This window comes from Carassius auratus, chromosome 31, assembly GCF_003368295.1.
Source record: "Carassius auratus strain Wakin chromosome 31, ASM336829v1, whole genome shotgun sequence".
In the NCBI taxonomy this organism is placed as follows: Eukaryota; Metazoa; Chordata; class Actinopteri; order Cypriniformes; family Cyprinidae; genus Carassius; species Carassius auratus.
The window spans coordinates 11,119,850-11,141,937 of NC_039273.1; the positions used below are offsets into that span (position 1 = coordinate 11,119,850).

Below are 22,088 nucleotides of genomic sequence, written 5' to 3' on the forward strand. Positions count from 1 at the left end.
CTTTTAGAAGTTGAAGTGATTTGTGGGTGTGAGAGTAATACAACAGGAGCAGATGAAAAGTGGAATCACTTGGCTCTCTGTACCCATCTAACACTCTGAAGGTCTACTGAGTCTCAATCAAGTACCACAATGATTGTCATTCATCCTTTATCTAAAAACGGAAAAAAAATAAAACACTCAGGTACCAGCTGGGACCTTTTGCATGCAGGGGTGAAGCTAAAAAAATGTTTGTCCTGGTTCCTGCAACTTGAAAAAGAGATGTAACCTCCAGAGATGTCATCCACCTACCAGTTATGAGCTGTACTGAGACAACAGCTAAACCCTGATGACTTAATGGGTACATTTATGTTGAATTTGTCATCCATAGGTCTATCTACCTTGAAAGGTCACAAAACGTTGAAGTCATCTTTACCTGACAGTGTAAAGATGACTTTACTTTAGCTCAGTAAAAATATTATATTTGTGCTATTTGACAGTGTAAAAAAGACAAAAAGGTAGGTAAACAAACACTCAATTCACAGGGGACAAATTAATAAAAAGGTAACAGTTATGCCTCCCCTTGGAGCAGTTTACACACTTGCAAAGTGCAAACAAAAATCTATGCACAGAAATGTGTCTCAAATGTGGAGAAATGTATCTGAAACATAACAGTCTTTTCCTAGTTGAAATAATCATAGACTTTCAAACTGATTATCAATAACTTATGAATTAACTTAATTAAGCATTCCATAAAAAATTAAAGATTAAAGCAATGCTCCATCTTTATTTAAAAGTTTCATACATCTGGCTTTTTCACAAGTGATCAAAGAAATGTTCTAAGCAATTTGACTTTTAATTTCAATCACGTCTGTTTAACTGAAATATGGATGAATAAATACATATTGCATCAGCTTAAGCCTGAAAGTTATGTCTATACCAATATAGCTGTTAAAGTGCTCTCCATTTATGACATTATAATTTGTATTATAGCACAGCCCTGTCATTGAAGATTAGAAGAGCCTGCTTAATTTTAGATTTTATATTAAAGGTGTTAATTACCTGAATTAATTATCTGATTTTGATGCTGTACGAATTTCCATGTCAATAAATTACAGATTTGTCAGTTTACTACAGAAAAAAAAAAAAAATATATATATATATATATATATATACAGATGTCCTAAAATGCATCCTTGTCCAATCAGGGCTTTTAACATAACCATTCTTCTTCTTAAATAAATAACTTTTAAATTAAGAAGTTTAAGAGGCCCTTCCTACCCACCTGTTCGTGGATCCATTGTAACAGTAGTTGGGCAAGAAGTCATAGTTGAGTTCCCAGAAGACATGGAGAGTGATTCTGCCATAGGGTGCGGATACGTTGTGGTTTGCCTCACGGAACATGGTGTCGATACTGTCCAGTGTCAAATACTTACTGAGGAGCTTATGGGTCAGCCGGTTTATCTCCAACAAACTCTCCAACTCCTGATCAATTGGAAAAAAACAAATACCCTCTCAGTTTCTGACACAACAATAACATCGATCAACAACGCATTTCTATTCCAAAGCACACACAGACCTCCAACAAGCGTTTGTATGAAAACCAATAATGAGCTTTGGAACAATTTCATGCATTGGCAACGTATGCGTCACAGTCAGACGTCTATTCAAATGTCTCTATATTAGCACCCGCACTCAAACACACATATATGAAGCAGATATTATAAATGATTCACTATCTGGCAGCCTATGCTAAATTATTCCCGGCGTACTGAATTTCAAATCTGCTAGAGAGGTGGTCTCTCTTTCATTAAATATCCCGAACGACCAAATATACCAAAAGGCTGCGCAAATTCAGGGTCTCTCTATAAGAAAAAGAAAACTGCCAAATTTCAATAAAAAGAGATTTTCAATTATAAGCACCATAATGGAAGTGAGGTCCTCGCTCTCAAAGCGGTTGATGGCGAGCTCTATGGATCTGTACAGCGCTGAGGACACTCGCTGGGTGATCAGACGGTTCAAGTCAATCGATCGTCCAAGGAGCTGCAAGAGAAAGGAACAAAACAAGATGAGTGGACTTGAAAACAGCATTAATAAACAGTACTGAATGTGTAAACCTTACCTGGACATGTCTCTGTTTGAGAAGCGTCTCGTAACGATTGGAGGTAGGCCATGATATGTTGGCACCCTGATTCTTACATTCTGCTCTTAGCCTCTTATCCAGGAGGAGGCTACAGAGAGAGAGAAAAAGTCCCCAAATTAACTTCCATTACTACAGAAAAACTGTGTTATATAGTCTTTCCCTGAAAACTCAATCTGTCCGAATAAGGCTATTAAACAGACAGACTTACCTTCCGGCAAGAATCTTGTAGTAGGCAAAAATTTGATCAGCAAGTTTATAGACAAACTGGTCAAAGCAGAGGTTCACCTAGGAGAAAGAAAGAGAAAATAACCAAGATGCAAAATGCAACACTGAACAATGCAATAACTGCTTCAGAGGATTTTCAAGAGGGATTTTTACCTCAGCTTCAATCTCATCATAAAGGAACTGCTTTTTAAACTTGGTGAGAGCATAGTGTGCGCTGTCGTTGTACAGATCCAATGAATACAACACATACCTGTAGAGATCAGAGATACTTAGAAGCATATTCCATGAAAGCATGCTTTTTGTGCATGTATTAATTTTATTTTTGGTTCTCACTCCATCATAGAGGCCTCTTTAGTCTCCAGGATGTGGTCGGTAAGGATCCAGGGCACGGACATCTCAATTGGGAACTGAATGCGACGCCCCATTGTGAGCTCCAGAAAGAACTCACGGAACCAGAGCTGGGACAAATCACAGCACTGCTGCAGCGTCTCTGCAACACAACACACATTAGTAACACAAAAAACATTCTTAACACCATCCGCATTCAACCAAATACAATGGCCATTTTTAATGGAACACTGCCATGTTAATTAAAATAAAAAAACGTGCCCATGGTCATTAATTCCCTATAGATTGAATCAATTCCTGATGGACAAAATCAAGTTGCCATCCTATAAGTTTCATTGGATGTACAATAGACAAAAAAATATGGTCACAATTATGGTCACAAAAAGTTGGAAAATAAAAACACATTAACACGTTATTGGTTTTACTGTAGTTTAAAGGTTTGAATGCTGTAAACAAATGCCTATATTGGAGTGAACCTCCATTTAGACTGTTCCTTACCACTGAAGTTGAGCAGGTGAGTGTAGAAGAATGATTCGCGATGGAACTTCTCGATGTCCAGGATGGTCGGACCCTCCAAACCACTGCGCAGCGTCTTCTTTGAGCCGCTCTTATCAGCGACCAGAGACTCCAGCATTGTCCTGACCATATACAGCTGCACAGAGGAACAAAAAGAGGAAGTCCTTTACTCTTCTCACATGCATGTTTAGTCACCCCTCGACACACATTAACAGCAACATTCTGCTCTTGTTTTCTTGTCACAGGTGGACGTCTTTTGCATTCGGGTCTGAGTGCATTAACGTGCTGATGGAAGACACACAAGCGTCAAAGCTTCCCTGGAGAAGTGGATGTGTTTCCGTGTAGCACTATATTTAAATACTGAAAAGCTATGTCCACAGATATTGTTTGGGTCAAATGGTCTTGAATAAAGTATGACTGGGATTTTTTTCATTAAATAATTAAACTACCAAAAAAATCATAATCATAATAATCATTATAATAAAGGAAAAACCCTTTAACATGAGACATGAATGGATCAAATACTGTCTGTATAATCAAGGAGGTCTATAACAGTAAACTACCCACTAATGTATTAGTCTAATCCCAAATTGCACGCAAAGCCAAAATTCCAGGTCTCAATGCAAACCTAATTCAGAGCTGTGAGCCTCTTGATAGAAACCTTGGGGCGACATTCAACCATAATCATACAGAGCTAAAGGCAATGACAAAAAAAGCTTGAAATCAATCCATACTAACACAAAAACACGGATGAGTCAAAAATGTAAAAAAAAAAAATAAATAATTAAAACAATGCGGCATGGGAACAATCCACAACACATACTTCATCAAATTAAACTGACAGTTCAATCAGGACACATTTATGAAGCTCTCAAAAATTCCAGCAGCAGAGCATTGAGATCACGTTGAGAGGCAGAACCGATTACAGCTCAAATCCCTGAGGCGCTATTGACATTCAATACGACACCCTTCCATGCCACACCGGATCAACCGTGCTTCATGCAACATCTGCAGCAGAAACGAGTGGAAGATTACAAGCTCTTCTGAATGACACTGGGCTTAGCTATGTGTGTGTGCGTGGAACACGCAGAAAACACATAGCAGTATGGCTGGTTAGGTTGTTTCAGGTTAGGAGTTGTATAAGGTGAAAAAGGTGAAAATTCACATGACATTGCATTCAGAATGCAAATAATAATTAAAGACATTTGAAGGTGACAGTTCTCAACTGTGTTACTGTCATAGATGTTCTGTTAGTGCTCCGTTGTCTAAATTTGTGTAGAATGTTTCTATTCCTTATAGCATAGAAATTGGGAACTAGAACCACATACTTGTGTGCTGGAGGGTCCTACTGCACGACGAGGAACTTTGATATCAAATCCCCCTTTAGGGTCCTTCTCGCCCCGCAGAGCTGGGTCATTAGGTGGCTCTCTGCCAGTCTCCCAATCACAGATGGTCTTCCGGATGGCCTGGAGGACACTACGACAAAGTCAAAGTCAGCCAAATCAGACAAACAACTAGAGATGAAAGACAGAAAGATCATCCGGTTTGGTGCTCTGTTGTACCTCTGGATGACGTTCTTCTTCTTCTTGATGGCCTGGCGCAGCGGTTCTCTGAGCGTTACCTGGGCAAAGTCTTGCAGAGCTGCGTAGATGGTGTGACGGATGGCGTGGTTGAACACGCTCTCCATACGGCCCATCAGCACCTGCAGGCCCTTTATCATGGCAATCACCTAAACACAAGTAGACAGAAGCACATTCAAGCAGAGTACTGGAAGACGGACACAAACTCTGAGGTCACTTCAGATTATACTAAAACAGTCAGTTACTTAACACTGAAAATTTTAAACTGAATTACATTTTATGAACATTAAGCCCACAGAAGTTCTTGACATCTAATCAATAATCACTAATGTTAATTTAGCAATTGATATGATTATGATTCAGTTCATTCAGATAAGGATTTGTTAGGCTGATTCCAAACACAGGCTATAATAAAATAAAAAAATACAATATTAAATTATACTAATTAAAATGTATTAAAATATTTAACATTTATAATTCATTCAAATGTATAATTAGTAATTTAATAAAAAATCAGAATAAATTGTTCATCATCCCATAAATCCACCTTATAGAAGTATATTTAATTTACAGTAGAGGTCATAGTGCAATATAAGTGCATAAGTGCAATAGCTTTCCAATTATTTGTTCATATATTTTTTGCTTCTAATTACAAAGCAACACAGCTGAGCTTTGGACTTGCAGTTGAACTGACCTCCACCAGAGCAAATTTCTCCTCGCAGGTGTAATTGTATCTAGTGGCACGTTCATACTCCTCAGCATTGTCTGGGCATTCTTTGTTGGAGTATTTATCTGTGGGGTGCACCAACTTCCAGGAATACTGCAAAAAGGAAAACATTTTATAATCTTTTATGTATAAGTGCCTATGATGATTATTCTGCAAGAGATGTAAGAAAATCAAATGTTGTCTTCAAAGCTCCTTCACCAATTTCAGAAACTATGGTCCATCATTCTCCATCCTTCGCCTAATTTGCTACGAATACCAAAACCATTTGACTAATTACCAAGAATGGACTTTCTTCTGGCTGTTTCCATGGCAACTATAGTTCACAAGATCGACAACATAAAATGTTTTGCTTAGAGGGAAAAAAGTATAACTGAAATGGAAAGGGTTTCGAATGAAAGGTGAAAACATGGCTGGTCTTGTGAAACCAAAAATAAATGCACACCAGGGGAGTGACCCCACGATTCAAGCAGTCTTGAACGGTGGGTCAGCGATGCTGGAAATTAGAGGTTAGTTAGTCTTTAGTAAGTGCCATAGGCTGGCTTTATGCCTGATGAAGTACATGATGTGAATAAACGGTCCTTAAGAAAGGACTTGATCAAAATCTGAGAGAATTCATCTTGGCTCAATTCAGCAGCTCTCAGAGACTGGAAACTTCTCTCAGACAACACTCACTAAAAGAGCGTTTGACAGGCTGGTATTCATTATTGCTGATAGACTGTTACAAAGGACATCGCATGTTCATTAATCATCTTTTGGAGGACCGTATACTTCATGCAGAACACAAAAAAAGATTTTAGAGTTGACCATCAAGCATTTCAAGTGTACTGTATATAATATGGTTTATTTTTCTTCCTTAGTCTTTTGTAAAGAAGATATGATGCTTAAAGCAAAAAACACCGTAAGACTGGAAATATCCTGGAGCTTATTACAGGCATGATGCACCTGCACATGAATTATTACTCTGCTTTTTTATTTTTATTTTATCCATTTTGCCTTTAACAAACAGGACAGCTTTGAGTTACAGGAAACTAGACATAGAGAGGGGAAAGAAACCAGGACACAATTTGCACAGATTCTAGTCTACACCTTTAGAATATATTACCCAAATAAGATTTTTCACCATATGATGTCATCTGAACAATTAACAAGTCTGCCACGCTTTGTTCAGACCAACTGAGGAAAAAAGCATTACAATAAATTGCGCTACCAATGGCGATTAAATTAATGAGCGATTAGCTCATATAGGCCTGGACGATTAATCGACAAATAATCAAAACCAAATTTCATAACCTCTAACCGACGTAATTTTCCCATGTCGGTTATTTCGGTTTTTAAATCCTGTTAACACTTCCCCCTTAAAAGCATACTAGCGCGTGTGTAGCCACATGACTCTGCTCTTCAGTCAGTGGCATAAAAGCAAAGCGGTGCGAGCGGTGAGCCTTGCGTCTTCACTAAACTTTGTAAGTTGTATTTGTTTTATGGTTTGGACATTCAAGCGATTAGATGAACGGATGTGTATTCTTATATCGAGCTACAATGTTTGCGCAGCTGCATTATGGCACGAACACTCATATAAGCAGTAGCTATGAAGATTGCACGCACAGAGGAACACAGAAACTGGTTGTCAGCACGGTCCTGTGATTTATCACTAAAGTAGCTTCGAATCTCAAAACTTATTATAGCATTATAATAAGTTTTATTATAAGCAAAAACGTAAAAAACGCAAGATGTGCAATGTAGGCTGTCGTAGTTGATCCGTTATTCCTTAACTGTACGGGCCAGCTGCTCCCCGGCCCTTGACGAATGTGATTCACAGATTAATGCACACCTTAACCATCATAGAGTGAAAGTTTATCATTTGCATGTGTTTTTAAGACCTGTCAGTTTAACAGAGCAGAGTGAGAGAGTGAGAGTCCATTTTTTTGTTATAATTTATTTTATTTATTCTATATATGTACACTAAGCTTTGGCAATATTGTATAATTTACATTCATGCCAATAAAGCAATACTGAATTGAATTGAATTGAGAGCGAGAGAGAGCGAGAGAGAGCAAACCTGGGCCGCACGCTCCCCGTTCTTCAAACAACATGAGCGCTGTCTTGCTCTCTCGCCCTCACGCATATTAATCAATTGACACAATGGTGTCAATGTTTAAATCATTTAAAATGAGAATGTAAGTGTGCTCACCCCATTTTTGTTTGTAAGAAAAAATTAGATTAGATTTCATATCGCAATATATATAGCAGAAAAATAAAATATTTCAATGTAATTTTTTCCCAATATTGTGCAGCCCTATACAGCGCTATGATTTCTGTGAGGCAGAAAACGCGGATGGAAACTCAAAATCCAGTTTAAAATGGACAGTCACGGAATCTGTCAAAGTCAAATCAAATCTCCATATGGACCAGTATCTGTAAATGTTAAGCCTCAAGAGTTGGTTGAAATATGAATCCTGCATGTTCTGTGCGTTTCAGTAATTTCAGCATCTGGCGTCTCAATAGCCCCTTTCACACTGCCATTCCGGCAAATACATGGGGGTAAAGTGTTCCGGCAATTGTTCCCGGGTTGCTAGGTTTTGCACTTTCACACTGCCAGTGATTACCTGGGATATGTGCGTGCTTTCACACACAACCCGTAAAGATCCCGTAACAACACGTGACATCAGGGCGTGATGTGTAATATATGAGTTGAAAACGTTAGGCACTTCATACTTTCACTGAAGCTGGCGAATGATTTCGGCGTCAGCGCAGAAAGTGATGAACTAACTGATCTCTGCTTCATTACAGTTTGCACATATTTTTTCATCGCAAAGTTGATCTTCCATCAAAACAGCCGGTAAAGAGTTGCGCGATAATCCGCGTCATCACTTTGACACGGCATTAGATCTGGCTTTTGTTCACACAGCGATCATCCCAGGTTGAACCCGGCAATGTTACTAGGTCCCGACCCAGGTTCAATGCCGGAATCAATCCCAGGACGTGTTTCACAGTAGGCTACCCGGCAATGTTCCGGCAATTTGCCGGGTCCGACGTGCAGTGTGAAAGGGGCTAATGAGGACATAAATAAATAAATAAACATGATGGTTTCGAATACTGTCTGGTTATCTACTTGCTCAAATATTGATTTTGGATAATTTTTAATAAAAAAGTTAAGAACTGCAGCTTTAATATTTTATAACATACATGGCAATATATTCTTTATGAAATTAAAGTCTTTGAACCCCAGACTTTAAACGAGGTCTCAAACTTTTGGACCTGATTGTATGTAGTTTTGCATATCTCTATTGCGAACACGTATTCCATGGCTCCAAAATGTCTGAATTTAATATTTTGCACAAAGCATTATTGGAGACTCGGTTTCAGGACAGTTTTGAGTGATTCTGGGAGCTTTGTCATTTATCTGGCAAATACACAAAAGAACAGCATGAAACCAGGGATCCAGCCACGTGTCACCCACATAATCATCACAGCTCAAAATAATTCACCTCTTCCTGGTTGGGGGTCTCATACATAAATATGAGTGTGACAAGTCCACTCACCACTTCCATGACCTGAGCACTCCAATGAGAGAGCAGCTGCAGACCCTGCAGAGCCAGATCAAACAGCTTTTTGTATTCAGAGTCTGTCTTCTGAGCCTCCTGACGCCCTGAACCAGTCACCACCTGCAAAAATTAGAAAAAGAGGCAAGATAACATAACATAGTACAACTACTATCATTAGAGAGAAAATGAGTGAATTAAAGAACCACTGAAATCTCTTAACACAACCTAAATCCAGGCTCCTTGCTGAATCTACAGAAGCAGGGGCTGCATTCAAAATGAACAAACACAGGACGAAATGCCAAAACCCATATATCAGTGCATTTGTTTCAGCAGTCCAAGACAGCACAAGTCAAGAACTGTGTGTTAAAAACCCTGACATCTGACAACCAGGGCTGTGGAATGAACAAACTAATTTCTTGCCGTTTCTCCTCGTCACAGGGCTGCTGTCACTCATAGCGGACCCCAGTTGTCCTCTGGCTGCCAGTACATTTTCATTACAGTGCTGCTGCTATGACTTAGTTCAATCCCAGGCTGGCTTCCTCACCTCAAATTTCCATATTCTTCTGTAAGAATACAACTCCTGTGGTTCTGAATGTACATTTCGAGTTGCAGAGACTGAGCCTTGAACCCATTCAGCCAAGGAAAAGGGAATCACGTATGAAGCGTGAGCTGCTTTCCCTCCCATGGCTAATGAATATTCCTTAAATCTACTCACATGAGCAAAAACAAACACAACAAGAGCCAAGTAATCCACTATAGACTTCTGATTCTAATGAAGCTGTATGATTCCATCCATTAATGCACTTCTAAAAGAGATTTTTCAGCCTCCACTATGCCGTGGCTTATTCAGTTTAATTAGCCATTTTTACCATAGTTAGCACTAGAGCACTAGTAGAATATACCATATGAACACTTTTTTTCCCCATCAAGGATATAAAAAATTGGCCAAAAAGTGACAAGACTTTTTAACTTTGCTACAAATGAATTATATTTTTTATAAATGCGGTTATTTTGAAAGTTCTATTTATCAAAGAATCCTGAAAAAAAAGTTAATCACAAATTCCAAAAAATATTAACGTTTTTTAATAACAAGAGATGTTACTTGAGCACAAAAATCAGCATATTAGAAAGATTTCTGAAGATCATGTTCATCAGAGAATGAAAATTCATCCATCTTCTACTCACCCATGAAGCATCATAGGTGCATGTGACTTTCCTCTTTCAGAATAATCCATTCGAAGTTATATGAAAAAAATTGTCCTTTCTAATGGGGGTAAGCCGGTCTTTGTTGTCAACTGTTCAGAAGACGTGAAATAAAGTGTGCATCTGTAAAAATAAAAAAGTCCTCACATGGCTCCGGGGGGTGAAAAAAGGCCCTCAGTAGAGAATCCATGCATTTTTGTAACATAAATATCCAGATTTCAAACGTGATAAACACTTTTCGGTAACACTTTAGAATAAGGTTCCATTAGTTAATGTTAGTTAACTACTTTCGTTAACATGAACTAAGCAAGAACAATCCATCTACAGTATTTATAAGTCTTAGTTCATGTTAATTTCAAAATTTACTAATGCATTATTTAAATCAAAAGTTGTGCTTGTTAACATTAGTTAATGCACTGTGAATTACCATGAACTAACAATGAATAACTGTATTTTCATTAACTAACATTAACGAAGATTAATAAATACAGTAATAAATGTATTATTCATCGTTTGTTCATGTTAATTAATACATTAACTAACATTAACTAATGGAACCTTATTCTAAAGTGTTACCCACTTTTCTTTTCACTTCTGCTGACTGTGTGGAACCGGAAGACACCGGTTGACAAAAAACACCCGCTTACCCACAATGGCTTGGAAGAGCAAGGGCAATTTTTTGTATAACGTTGCATGGATTATTCTGAAAGAGGAAAGTCACATACACCTTTGATGCTTCGAGGGTGAGTAGAAGATGGACAAGCTTTCATTCTCGGGTGAACTAACCCTTTACTGATGACTGGAGTAATGGCTGCTGAAAATGCAGCTTTGCCATTACAAGAATAAATTACATTAAAATAAAAACAGGTATTTTACAGTCTCTGTGAGCATAAGAGACACTAAAAAACCCAACAAACATTTGAAATGTATATCAATCAATGTGTCAACACATACGTCAATCCTGCAGAACATTACTGCAGCCGAAATTTTGATTTAAATCCAATCCAAATAAGCAACAACTGCTTTAATGTGATGCTAAACAGCAAAGGTATTATGCTCAGATATAGAAAAGTCACCGGGGTAATAATTATTAGGTAATACACATTTTTTTTTTTTTTTACAAGCCTCTCACCTCACTGTTGCTGTAGCGAGCCAGCTCAGAAATGAAGCGCATGTGGTCTTCACGGATCTGAATCATCTGCTCGCAGATGTTATACTGTGGGCTACTGCCTGTAGATGTGCACGACCACCTAGAGGACAGGGGAGGCCAGGCAATAAAAAATTCATTGCAGTGTAATAGGAAAGAGCATTATTAAAATATTTGTAAAAATTATCAAGTTTGGAAGGGCAGATTTACATTTTGGGTTATCTACTCTTTAATTAAAGTCAGCTAAAACACATCTGCATATACAGTGTTCACATTTAATTACGGCATCCTATGATACCCACCTGGATTTGTTTTCCTCATAGTGAGCGCTGGTTTTGATATAGCGTGACAGCTCAATTTGCATGTCACCAAACAGAGGCACTACCTGCAGTTGCTGTAGGGGTAGGGCAGAATGGCAAATCAAATTAAAATCCACCTCGGGCGATCCCAACACAAGGGATGAGGCAGACTGTGTTTACAGCAGCTTTTACCTTGCATCTCAAATGCATTTCCATTTCTGAAGCTCAGAGATTTAATATTATCAAAAGCTCGCCTACAGATACGCACCTTGAAAAACTTGTCAATTTTCGTGAGGTTGATTCTCTTCTTGGCATCTAGTTTGTAAATGCTGCTGTTGGTTCCATCCATGAGATAAAGACCAAAGCCCATCACCTACAACACACAGTCACACCAAATTATGGGAGAAAAAAAATCCTTCACAATATCAGCATTTTTACACAGTAAACTAATTAGTAACAGTGACCGCTTGATTGTGATAGATAAATATCAGGACTCACATTTAATAATGTCAAGAGTCTAAGAAAGATTAGCAAAAACATAGCACTAATCCTTACCTAGAAACACAGTGGCACTTATTTCTACTTTTAGTAATTATTGTTTAAAATTATGGGGTGAGTCTTTTTTTAATTTTTTAATTTTTATAAAGAATTATTTTTATTCAGCAAGGATTCCTTAAGAAAATTTAGCATGGTTTAAACAAAAATACTGTATTAAACATGACTTTTCTGAAGGTTTGTCTGACACTGAAGACTGGAGTAATGGCGGCAGATAATTTAGCTTTGCCTTCACAGGACTAAATTAAATTTTAAAATACATTAAAAACACACAAAAAACATTTTAAACTGTAAAAATATCAAAATATTGCTGTTTTACTGTGTTTGTAAACCAAAAAACACAGCTTTGGATGAGCATAATAGACTGTTCAAAAACATAGAAGTGAAAAACATATGCTTACTTTGAGTAGCGTGTGTTTCTCACTGGGGGTGAGGTACATCTTGTTTTCGTAGTAGTCCACGCACAGGTTAACGATGTCTGCCAACAGCTCATCATATCCGTTAATCACCTCAAGCTGCTGCTGTAGGGACTGAAACAGAGATGCCCGTCAATATCAGCAACTCATACACAGAACATGTCTGAAGCACTGGTGCATGTATTTGTGTTTATTATGCTGCTGTATCCAGGGACATGAAGTCAATTTAGTGAATTTCCATTCAAGAGATGGTCTATAATAAACAAACATCTTCACAACATAACTGCTTGTTTGTTTGGATACAGTATTAAGTGTTATTTTATGGTGTGGTACCTGAGTTATCTTGTTATGGTTGGCCAGGAACATGGATAAGTTCTGAGATTCCTGAATGGAGGATGGCTCTGACATTTTCCTCAGGAACTGGGCAGCTCTGAGGAACAGAGAGAAAAATATAAACAAAGAAGAGAAAGACTGAGACAGAAAATATCACATATAAACCAGTCACTATGACAAAGAATTATGCACAATTCAGGCCAAATATTAGTATTTGTTGGATTTTTTTTTAAGAAAACAAAAATATAATGGAAAAATACAAATATTGTCTGAAACTTAAAAAATACATAAATGAAAAAAATATATATATATATACACACACACACATACATACATATATATATATACACATATACATACATAACCTTAATGATTATATAATATATCACTTGGATTATTTTATTTGCCCGCTACTGGCGCCAACTCTTGTCTTTAAATCTGTATCTTTTATGATGTCCAATCAGGAAAACGCGACCTAATTAATATTCATGAGCTAAAGGAGACTTCCACAGAGTAGGAATTGTTTATTTATAGTTAAACATCTCGATTAAACATGACATATTTCATTTAAGATAAGTAATACTGCCCAGTGAACCTTTTTTAAAAGGTATTTTAAACGTATTTTTAATTGCACATTGAATCGTGTTGTGTTTTATAATTGTATAAATTTTCTAGTAATTTTCAATTTTTTCTTCTTCTTTTTAAAGTGTGCAATGTGAAACAGTCAGTTGCAAACTGGTGATAATTGCTTTAATCATTTATTTAGATTCAATGCAAGTCCTCAACCTGCTGTATTTGTTCATGATAAAGTTGATAATGTTTCTTGTAAGTCATGTATTTGCTCGGAGGTGGAGCATTCTGGGCAAAAGTCAGGTTTCCCCCCCCCAAAAAAACCATGTCAATCATTAATAATACTGACAAACATTTTGTAGACTGGACCCAGAAGACTCGGATCAATCTCAAACCAACTATTTCAGCAATGTGCAGATTTGTGTTTTCTATTTGTGCGTTTGGATTTGAGGTGTGTGTGTTGCTTTTGTGGTGGGCACAGTGTAAATGTTGGCAGTATGTCTGATCTACTGGCCAACAGGGGGGAAAAGTGTAAAGAAAAACACAAAAAAGACAGAAAAAAAAAAAAAAAAAAAAGACAGAGACAGAGACACAGAAAGAGACAGCAAGAGAGTGACGAGAAAAGTGTTTAGTGTCATGAGGTGGAAAACTGGATAGGTGGTTGACAAATTTGACATTTCATAGTCACATTTCAAGTGTGTTTCATAAAGTAGGCACATTTCATAAAGTAGGCACACAGAAAATAAACTTAAATATACGCAGATACACCAACTAACACAAACACCTTGAAAAAAAGTGGTAAAAAAATAGACAGCTCTAGTGTCATGATGACACATAGATGTGAAGCATAAAATATTATAGTCACAGGCAATATATATACATATACTGTATCTGTGTATGAATATATACACATAAATCATCAAATATAGTTTGAAATGTAAGTTATTCATGTGATGGCAAAGATATATTTTCAGCAGTCATTATTTCAGTCTCCACTGTCCATGATCCTTAGGAAATCATTTTAATATGCTGATTCTGTGCTCAAGAAACATTTAAATTAAAAAATTAAACTTAAAATTAAATTAAATGTATGCATTTAGCAGACGATTTTATCCAAAGCGACTTACAGTAATTTCAGGCTATCAATTTTTACTTGTGTGTTCTACAGCGATAACAACTGACCAGAAGAATCCAGATGTAGAATGACTGCCATCTACAGGATGCATGAGTTAATAACAAGGTTAGATGCAAAACTGAGGCTCACAGAAAGCAGTCTGTGGTTACCTTTTGTATGCGGAGTGGTCATTTTTGACACTGCACTTCATGTTCTTCAGTTCATCCAGCACAGCAAACATGTTGATGAACTTCCCCAGCGTGAGCAGATAGGCTTCAGAGACAAAGTCCTTCCTCCGCTCGGCGTGACACAGTCGACGCACTTCCCCACAGAAGCGATCTATTGCTGTCCTCTGAGAGTTATATATATTAATATTAAAATATTAGAGAAGGATTAGTGTATCTCACAACACCTTGAATTCAAATCTGTGAAACGGCACTAATCTTTACCTGAAAGTACATGAAGTTCATTAGTTTAGTGACTTCCGGCTCCAGCACTTCCACGGTCTTCTCATAGATCTCCACCCTGTTAGGCTGTTCATTACATTTCACCTGAGAGAGGGACAGATGGAGAGGGTCAAAACAACAGACTTCCAGTCTGTGAAGGTGGTGCTGTGAGTTTTTTTGACTGGCTTTAGGCGTGACTAATTTACCTGAGGAATAGCTCTTGAACAGCTCCTCCAAGTATACAGCATCGTAGCATACTCCTGTCCTTCCTCTAACATCTCATTCTGTAACACAGCAAAAGATCTCCATGAAATGAAATGATGACACTGGAGCAAATGAAAGCACACAGACTTATTCTACATACAAACATACATACAAGTCTGAGGCCACACTGAAAATCTGGATTTTTTTGCCTAAATAAATTATATTGATTGATTGTTTGATTATATTTAAAAAAAAAAAAAAAAAATTCTCAAAACATTGTTTTAGGATATTGAAAAAAAAAGTAAAATACAGACAAGTTTAAGATTTATTCTACACCGTTTCTAGATAAAAATAAATGTTAATAAAAAAATATTTTAATGTTTTTAATATTTTAATTTTTGTAATATATATAATAATAAAAAGTAAATAATAATGCAAAATAGATTTAAAAATAGAAATCTGATTTCTGAACTAGTGACCTCAGAATTTAAGCCCAATGTATTATTACTTCACAGATTCTACAATAAACCTTCATTTAATGTTGAATGAATTTCTAGAGAACAGATTAGCCCACTTAGTCTTAAGATCTTAACAAGTCTCTAAAGAAACTTTGAAGAAAATCTCCCCTAAAGTAACAACAAAAAAAACCTTTCACTCTTTCATGGACACTCTGAGACTTTGTGTGTGTGTGTGTAGCACCACAATACATCCACACACATCCTTCAATTCCTCGATGCCAAACAGTCCCTCACAGCCATTATCTCTCACTAATAGAGCACACAGCAGTTCACATTCAATACAAAAACCATTCAGAGCGACCTACTCCGCTTGGCAAGGCTGCTCAAACGAACATGGTGAACGTGGACAATGAGAGAGTCTAATGGGCCCTCTTAAATCCACTCAAGCCCCTTACAGACTCCTTTAGCAGGACGTCCAGAGGGCTGGCTTGATGGACTGGTGGCCGAGGTTTGGTGATTTAAAGAAGGTTAGCTAAGATAGAGTTGAACAATTGCCTGTTTTTGTGGAAATGTTAAGAACTTACCATGCTGGAGTGGACGGTGGCCTGCTCGATGTAACGGGCGATGCCGGTCACAAAAGCATTGCGGTCCTCAAAGTTGGTGTTGAAGTTGGGCTACGGGTGGTAAAAAGAAAAGGTCTGGTTATGCAAACACTGCTTGTACATCTTGTATTTTGGGTTTATATGTTTTAAAATGCACTGCAGATCTAAGTCAGTTGTTACCTGGTAAATGAGGGAGGATGGCAGAGGCTCAATGCAGGGCTGCTGGTCTGGGAGCGGCAGCTCCTCCAGCAGGTCCACATTGGACAGAGCATCTTCCAGAGTCACTGTGGATGCCATCGCTCTAGAAGAAAACACATAAAACACATCTGAGGCAAGGATAACGTACCATGAGAACTATGAATAAAGAGCATATTTATCAGAATGTGCTAGATTAATCCCATGCGATTGTCACGTGCATCTTATCAGTAAAGCTGGTTCTGTGATTCTGCATTTACTATACACAGCTGTAGTTCCAATTAATATGAATTAAGTAAATGTTTGGAAACCATGGCAACAAAGCAAAAGCAAGTAAGAGGTTTCATAGTTGACAGGACACAACCAAAAAAACTCTCCCTTTTCGATGCAACTGGGCAACTTTTTCACACCTCACAGTGTCGAGTGTCAGAATAAAAGTGCCATCCTCCTTCCACTCTTCCCTTTATGGGGCAAAACCTCATACCATGTCCTAATCTGGCACAATGCAAAAAAAAAGAAAAAAAAGGCAGCACTTCCCTGTGTTGACAGTGATTAAACTGCTAGAAATTCCCAACTAATATTACATTGAAAATATAAAAATTGTTGTGAAATCTCACTGATCCAGAACCTGTTCATTAATCAAACATCATCTGATGGGCTGTGACTGGGTGTCATGTTTTGCAGCAGTTTTACATCTAACATGGAAAGACAAATTGCTTGTTGCCTAAACTGGACACACAAACACAGAAGTGGCTGACACACATTTAAAGGACAACAAAAGAGGAAACACTATGAAGGGCAGAGGAAATGGCGATAGGATGCTGTGGTCTTGCAGCGATTATAACAGATAAGCAATGCAGATATCCTTATAGAGCTGTGCTTATTACTGGCACACATCTAGACTCATTTAGGAAATACAGGAGCACCTGATGTGATCGTGGTGGTGCACTTCTAGAGAGCTAAAAGAGAACTTAACAGAAGACAAAAGCAGAAGGAGATACATTATCAGGAAGCGAGTGAAAAGAAGAGAGTAGGGCCTGCAGCCTATCACGAAGAACAGAGTCTCTAGAGAAACAAAGCTTTGTTATCAAACACACACTACTGCTGTGGCTGCTACTGACAGCTGCTTCTACCAAGTGTTTTGTCTGAGCAGCTGTACTCTTACATGCAAATCATTCACACTTAATTGAAGCTGAAGAGTATCATTGCTTTAATGTTAAGGTATTAGTATAAAGTGCAGAGAAATCTAAGTAAGCCACCTCTAGACCGACTGCCTGAAGAATGTTAGCAGGGAGGGTCTACTTGTTTGGCAGACAGGGTTGGGGAAGCAGGGGTTCAGTTTCAGTTTTTATGTCTATAGTGGTGAAATCTGAAACTGAACACTACTTTTGAGTTTAAATTAAATATATATTCTAAAACAAAATATGCACATATATATACACTAACAGGTATTCTGCAGGTTTTATGAAGGTAAATTTAGGACATTTTTTTAAAACAAGTAAAGAATATTTTTAAGTTGAAGCAAGCACAATATGCTTTCTAAATGTAAATATCTAGGAAAATACAATAAGTTATATTAGCCACACTTCAAAGTTTTCAAATACAATCTCCATTACTTTTATTAATAATAAATAAATAAAAAGTCCTTACGTCCTGAATAGCATTTATCTAAACCAAGACTTTCAGCTCTGATTAAAGACCTTAAGGACTTAAATTTGTGGTTGGGTGAAATTAAAACCTGTATTATACATGTAAAGACCTGTATTATTATGTGAAACAGTTGATTATCAATATTTCCCATGCATCTCCTAATCTAAACTGACTTTTAAAAAAATAAATGTAAACAAATAATAATAATTACTGTTGAAAAATAACTGATTACATTTATGGCTGTCATCATGATTAAATAATCATAAAAAGTCTTCATTGCAGCATTGCATTTATACATACTCCTAATGCATTTAACATGAAGTTGACTGTTTAAGAAATTTCTTGATTTAAGAAACAATTATTAGCCTGTTCTGGATGTGCATTTTAGATGTCATGCAATTAATCAACAATAGAAATTGCAACTACAATATTAACATTCAGAAAAAAACTGGTACAAAAGCTGCCATGGGAGTGGTGCAATTTCTAAGGTTACTAATATGCCCAATTTAGGTACTATTATGCACAGTTGAGGTAGTAAGGTACCTTTAATGTACTAAAATGCAGGGTTTTTTTAGGTAAATAATTTCCCAATGCCCTACCCCAGTGACAGCCTTTGTAACTTTTTAATCGATGAATATAATTTGCCATAATGCAGCTCTAACAGAACCTAAGAAACCCAAACAGAAATGCATATAGATCAAAAATCTGATCTTTGACAGTGAACGGAGATCTGTGAAAATAAGTGATGTAACTCACACTGTAACTAATCACACAATTGCTACGCCCTAAGTGTGTAGGAATGTATGAGCTGGTGATGTAACTGCAGCTGCTATTACCATGCTACACCCACTGCTGGCAGCTCCATTAATAAACCCATATTACGAATATTCAGAAATGAACAACTAATCCACGCAGGATGCAACCAAATTGAACAATCTTACTGTCCCTTTAATTTCCAAAACAGCGCGCTTCTTTTTTTTTAAGCTTAACACGGCATGAAACCATAAAGGTCAGTATCTTTCATTGAAAAGGAAGTTGGTTAGAACAAAACATGACAGGTCAATATTGTGATTTTATTTGCATGTGAAACTTGAACAAACACTGTTGCTGATGGCATAAACTAGCACATTTCACTCTAGGTTCACTTGCTTCAAATAGAATGCAAATGTAAATGAGAATACATAAATCCAATTTTTGGGATTAAACAACCTTTCTTAATTGCTGTGAGGCAAAACGGAACTTGTCTTGAGTAAGCAGAACATTGTTCCTCTTTAATACTGTAGTAGTTCCCAATCTCATTTGTTCAGATGACACATTCTTAGAAAAAAATGCTGACATGCAATCAGAAATCTCATCTTTTCTTATTACTCAATGGCAGTAAAGCAGATAATTAGGCCTACAGGTCCGGTCATTGAGAAGGACGTGCTTCACTCCATCAGCAGTGCAATGATGTTTAGAGACCACAATCATTCCACAGCCTCGTCATGTCGCTACAGTTCTGGGGCAGGTCATGATCAAGCACATTCATACAAATGGGGACAGAATTAGAGAAGATTGGAAACTTGCTAAAACATTTGGCCTTTATTTATCTTTTTGTTGGATGGCCAATTTTAGGGCGGAAATAACAAAATGTGGAAGTTCAATCTGTAGTTTAAAAAAAGCCCTAGAGCTGTCAAAAAAAAAAAAGTGTTGCATTTTGAGTCATCTTCATTTAGATATAATATAGATATGCAAAAATACAAAGCTGAATCAAAATATGCAAACTGTAATGATAAAAACTTGCTTAAATTTAAAAAGGACATCACTGAAAGCATGTCATTTGTTCATGAATTGTACTAGACTGGTTGTGCCTCACATTTTTGATTCATTTTAAATCAACCAGCAGAAAGAGTTGTTTGTTCATGAATCAAACTAAACTGGATGCATTGTATACTTTTGATTCAATTATAAGGTAAGAGTGAGTGATAAGACTAAATCCTTATTTTACGGTGTGAGAAATTTTATTTCATGACAATGATATGTACCTCAATATAGCTATTTTTATTTTATTTTTGTTTTTAAAATTAAGAAAAAGAAACAAATTACAACAACAACAGAACAAAAAATATGACAAACTTTTGATTTTTTCAGCTACAGTAGGCTAGGTTTAACAAGTAGAAAGAAATTACAGAAACTGAATAAATAAAAAAAACGGCATAGTCTTTACTGTACCAATCAAACATAATTCACATTAATCATGACAGACAGCAGCAGGTAAATAAAGCTGCTGTTCCTTTTTTTTTTAAGACTGACTGCATGAATCCAGAATACTGAAACATGTCGCGGTAACGATTATGTACCATCATACCACCCAGCCCAATTATAAGGTGCTGATTCCCAAGAATCCCTCATCCATGAATCGTACTAAACTGGCTGAATGTTTGCATTTGCATGCAGCCCACTATTACTTTGAAGTACACGGTCTTTGTCTCATCACTTTTAATTTAGAAACACATTCACAACTTTGGTAAAAAATATGACTTGTTTTGTTGAATATGGTTCAGTGGTTTGTCACCCTGTTGTCAGTCAGATGAGCTCAGTGTTTCTTGGTGAGAATAAGCTGTAAAGTGAATCATGCTTAATGCCAATTGTGGATACACAAGACTGCTAAACCAATTCGTCAATAAAAAACATTGGGCGCTGAACTTGGACGTCACTTGACATTGGACTGTTCTCAGTTTGACAGGCAGGGTGGAGATAAGACACTGATTCTGAGCATATGCATGAATAACAACCTGAAATACAAGAAAAACACTTAAGCTACTCTCTAGTCACACAGTCCTATGGAAATCAAAACACAATCAAAACCAACATAAAACATCCAGACCAAATAATCCCTGAGACTCATTGTGCCATCTTCAGTGTGACTCCCCATATGCCCTGGTCTGGCTGTCTGCCCTAAGCTCTTTTACTCTCTGACGTTTACTAAGTCAGTATGACAGTACACTGACTCACCTCCACACTAAGAAGAAGATTTAGATATTTACTGACCATGCCAAAACATGACATCATCTCCTGCTGCATGCAGGATGAAAAAATAAAAAAAGCATCTTTTGCACGTTTACTGTAGATTCAACACCTACTGCACAGTGTCTTCCTCCCTGAAATGTTCACATTTTCACACACACATTTTTCTCTCGTGGCAGCAAAGGTGGTGGCACATGTCCAAAAACTTCACAACATGCAGAATGCCCTGGTGTGCTCGCTCACAGAAAATGCCCACAACTTTGACAAATGCTGCTTTCACCTCTCACTCTGCAGTCATTTCGGAAAAATGCACACACTCAATATGAATATCATAGACTGAACAACATATTCTGCTGCATAACACAAACTAAGTAAACTTGTGATTTCCTGCCACCAACTAGGCCTGTCGCTATAAACAATATATTAACGTATCGTGCAACATATGTACATGACCTCAATCATTTTTGGTGGTGTAGTCGTGAAGAGCTAGTTCAAATTTAAAACATGCTTCTACAAAAAAAAACCACGTTTCATCTGCAGATTTGGTCTTATTTAGGGATCTGTGCCTTTGTGCATACAGACATCTGACTGCTAAGTAGTGATTGTGTTTTTCAACATTAGTGTGCACTCGTTATTTACAGAGAAAAGAATGGCCAGGAAAAATCTGTAGATAGAAAAATCTCCATACAAGGTCATTGTGCATTTTTCTTTTTTACTACTCGTTACTTGGCACTTTAAAATAATATATATATATAATAAAAGTTTATTCACTATTTATTTATTAATAAGGTATCTAATATTTGGATACTTAATTCCCACAATCTAAATATTCT

General features: G+C 37.1%; 1 protein-coding gene across 3 annotated transcripts in view; it reads right to left on the bottom strand.

The window, feature by feature from the left end:
• LOC113050532 (cytoplasmic FMR1-interacting protein 1 homolog) overlaps positions 1 to 22,088 on the bottom strand; it is a 37,916-nt gene that overhangs the window by 12,208 nt on the left and 3,620 nt on the right. For 2 of the 3 annotated variants that reach the window (XM_026213563.1, XM_026213562.1), the window contains exons 2-22: positions 16,585 to 16,705; positions 16,387 to 16,476; positions 15,347 to 15,424; positions 15,144 to 15,245; positions 14,865 to 15,046; positions 13,011 to 13,107; positions 12,663 to 12,791; positions 11,975 to 12,079; positions 11,710 to 11,801; positions 11,393 to 11,510; positions 9,055 to 9,177; positions 5,483 to 5,608; positions 4,771 to 4,937; positions 4,537 to 4,684; positions 3,191 to 3,344; positions 2,678 to 2,834; positions 2,498 to 2,594; positions 2,328 to 2,404; positions 2,099 to 2,207; positions 1,900 to 2,019; positions 1,262 to 1,461 (exon numbers count right to left, since the gene is read on the bottom strand). In XM_026213563.1, coding sequence (XP_026069348.1) covers positions 1,262 to 1,461; positions 1,900 to 2,019; positions 2,099 to 2,207; positions 2,328 to 2,404; positions 2,498 to 2,594; positions 2,678 to 2,834; positions 3,191 to 3,344; positions 4,537 to 4,684; positions 4,771 to 4,937; positions 5,483 to 5,608; positions 9,055 to 9,177; positions 11,393 to 11,510; positions 11,710 to 11,801; positions 11,975 to 12,079; positions 12,663 to 12,791; positions 13,011 to 13,107; positions 14,865 to 15,046; positions 15,144 to 15,245; positions 15,347 to 15,424; positions 16,387 to 16,476; positions 16,585 to 16,701 — 2,588 coding nt within the window. In that variant the 5' untranslated portion in view covers positions 16,702 to 16,705. Of the gene's footprint in view, positions 1 to 1,261; positions 1,462 to 1,899; positions 2,020 to 2,098; positions 2,208 to 2,327; positions 2,405 to 2,497; positions 2,595 to 2,677; positions 2,835 to 3,190; positions 3,345 to 4,536; positions 4,685 to 4,770; positions 4,938 to 5,482; positions 5,609 to 9,054; positions 9,178 to 11,392; positions 11,511 to 11,709; positions 11,802 to 11,974; positions 12,080 to 12,662; positions 12,792 to 13,010; positions 13,108 to 14,864; positions 15,047 to 15,143; positions 15,246 to 15,346; positions 15,425 to 16,386; positions 16,477 to 16,584; positions 16,706 to 22,088 lie in introns of those variants that run through there. The other variant, XM_026213561.1, reaches the window with a different exon arrangement.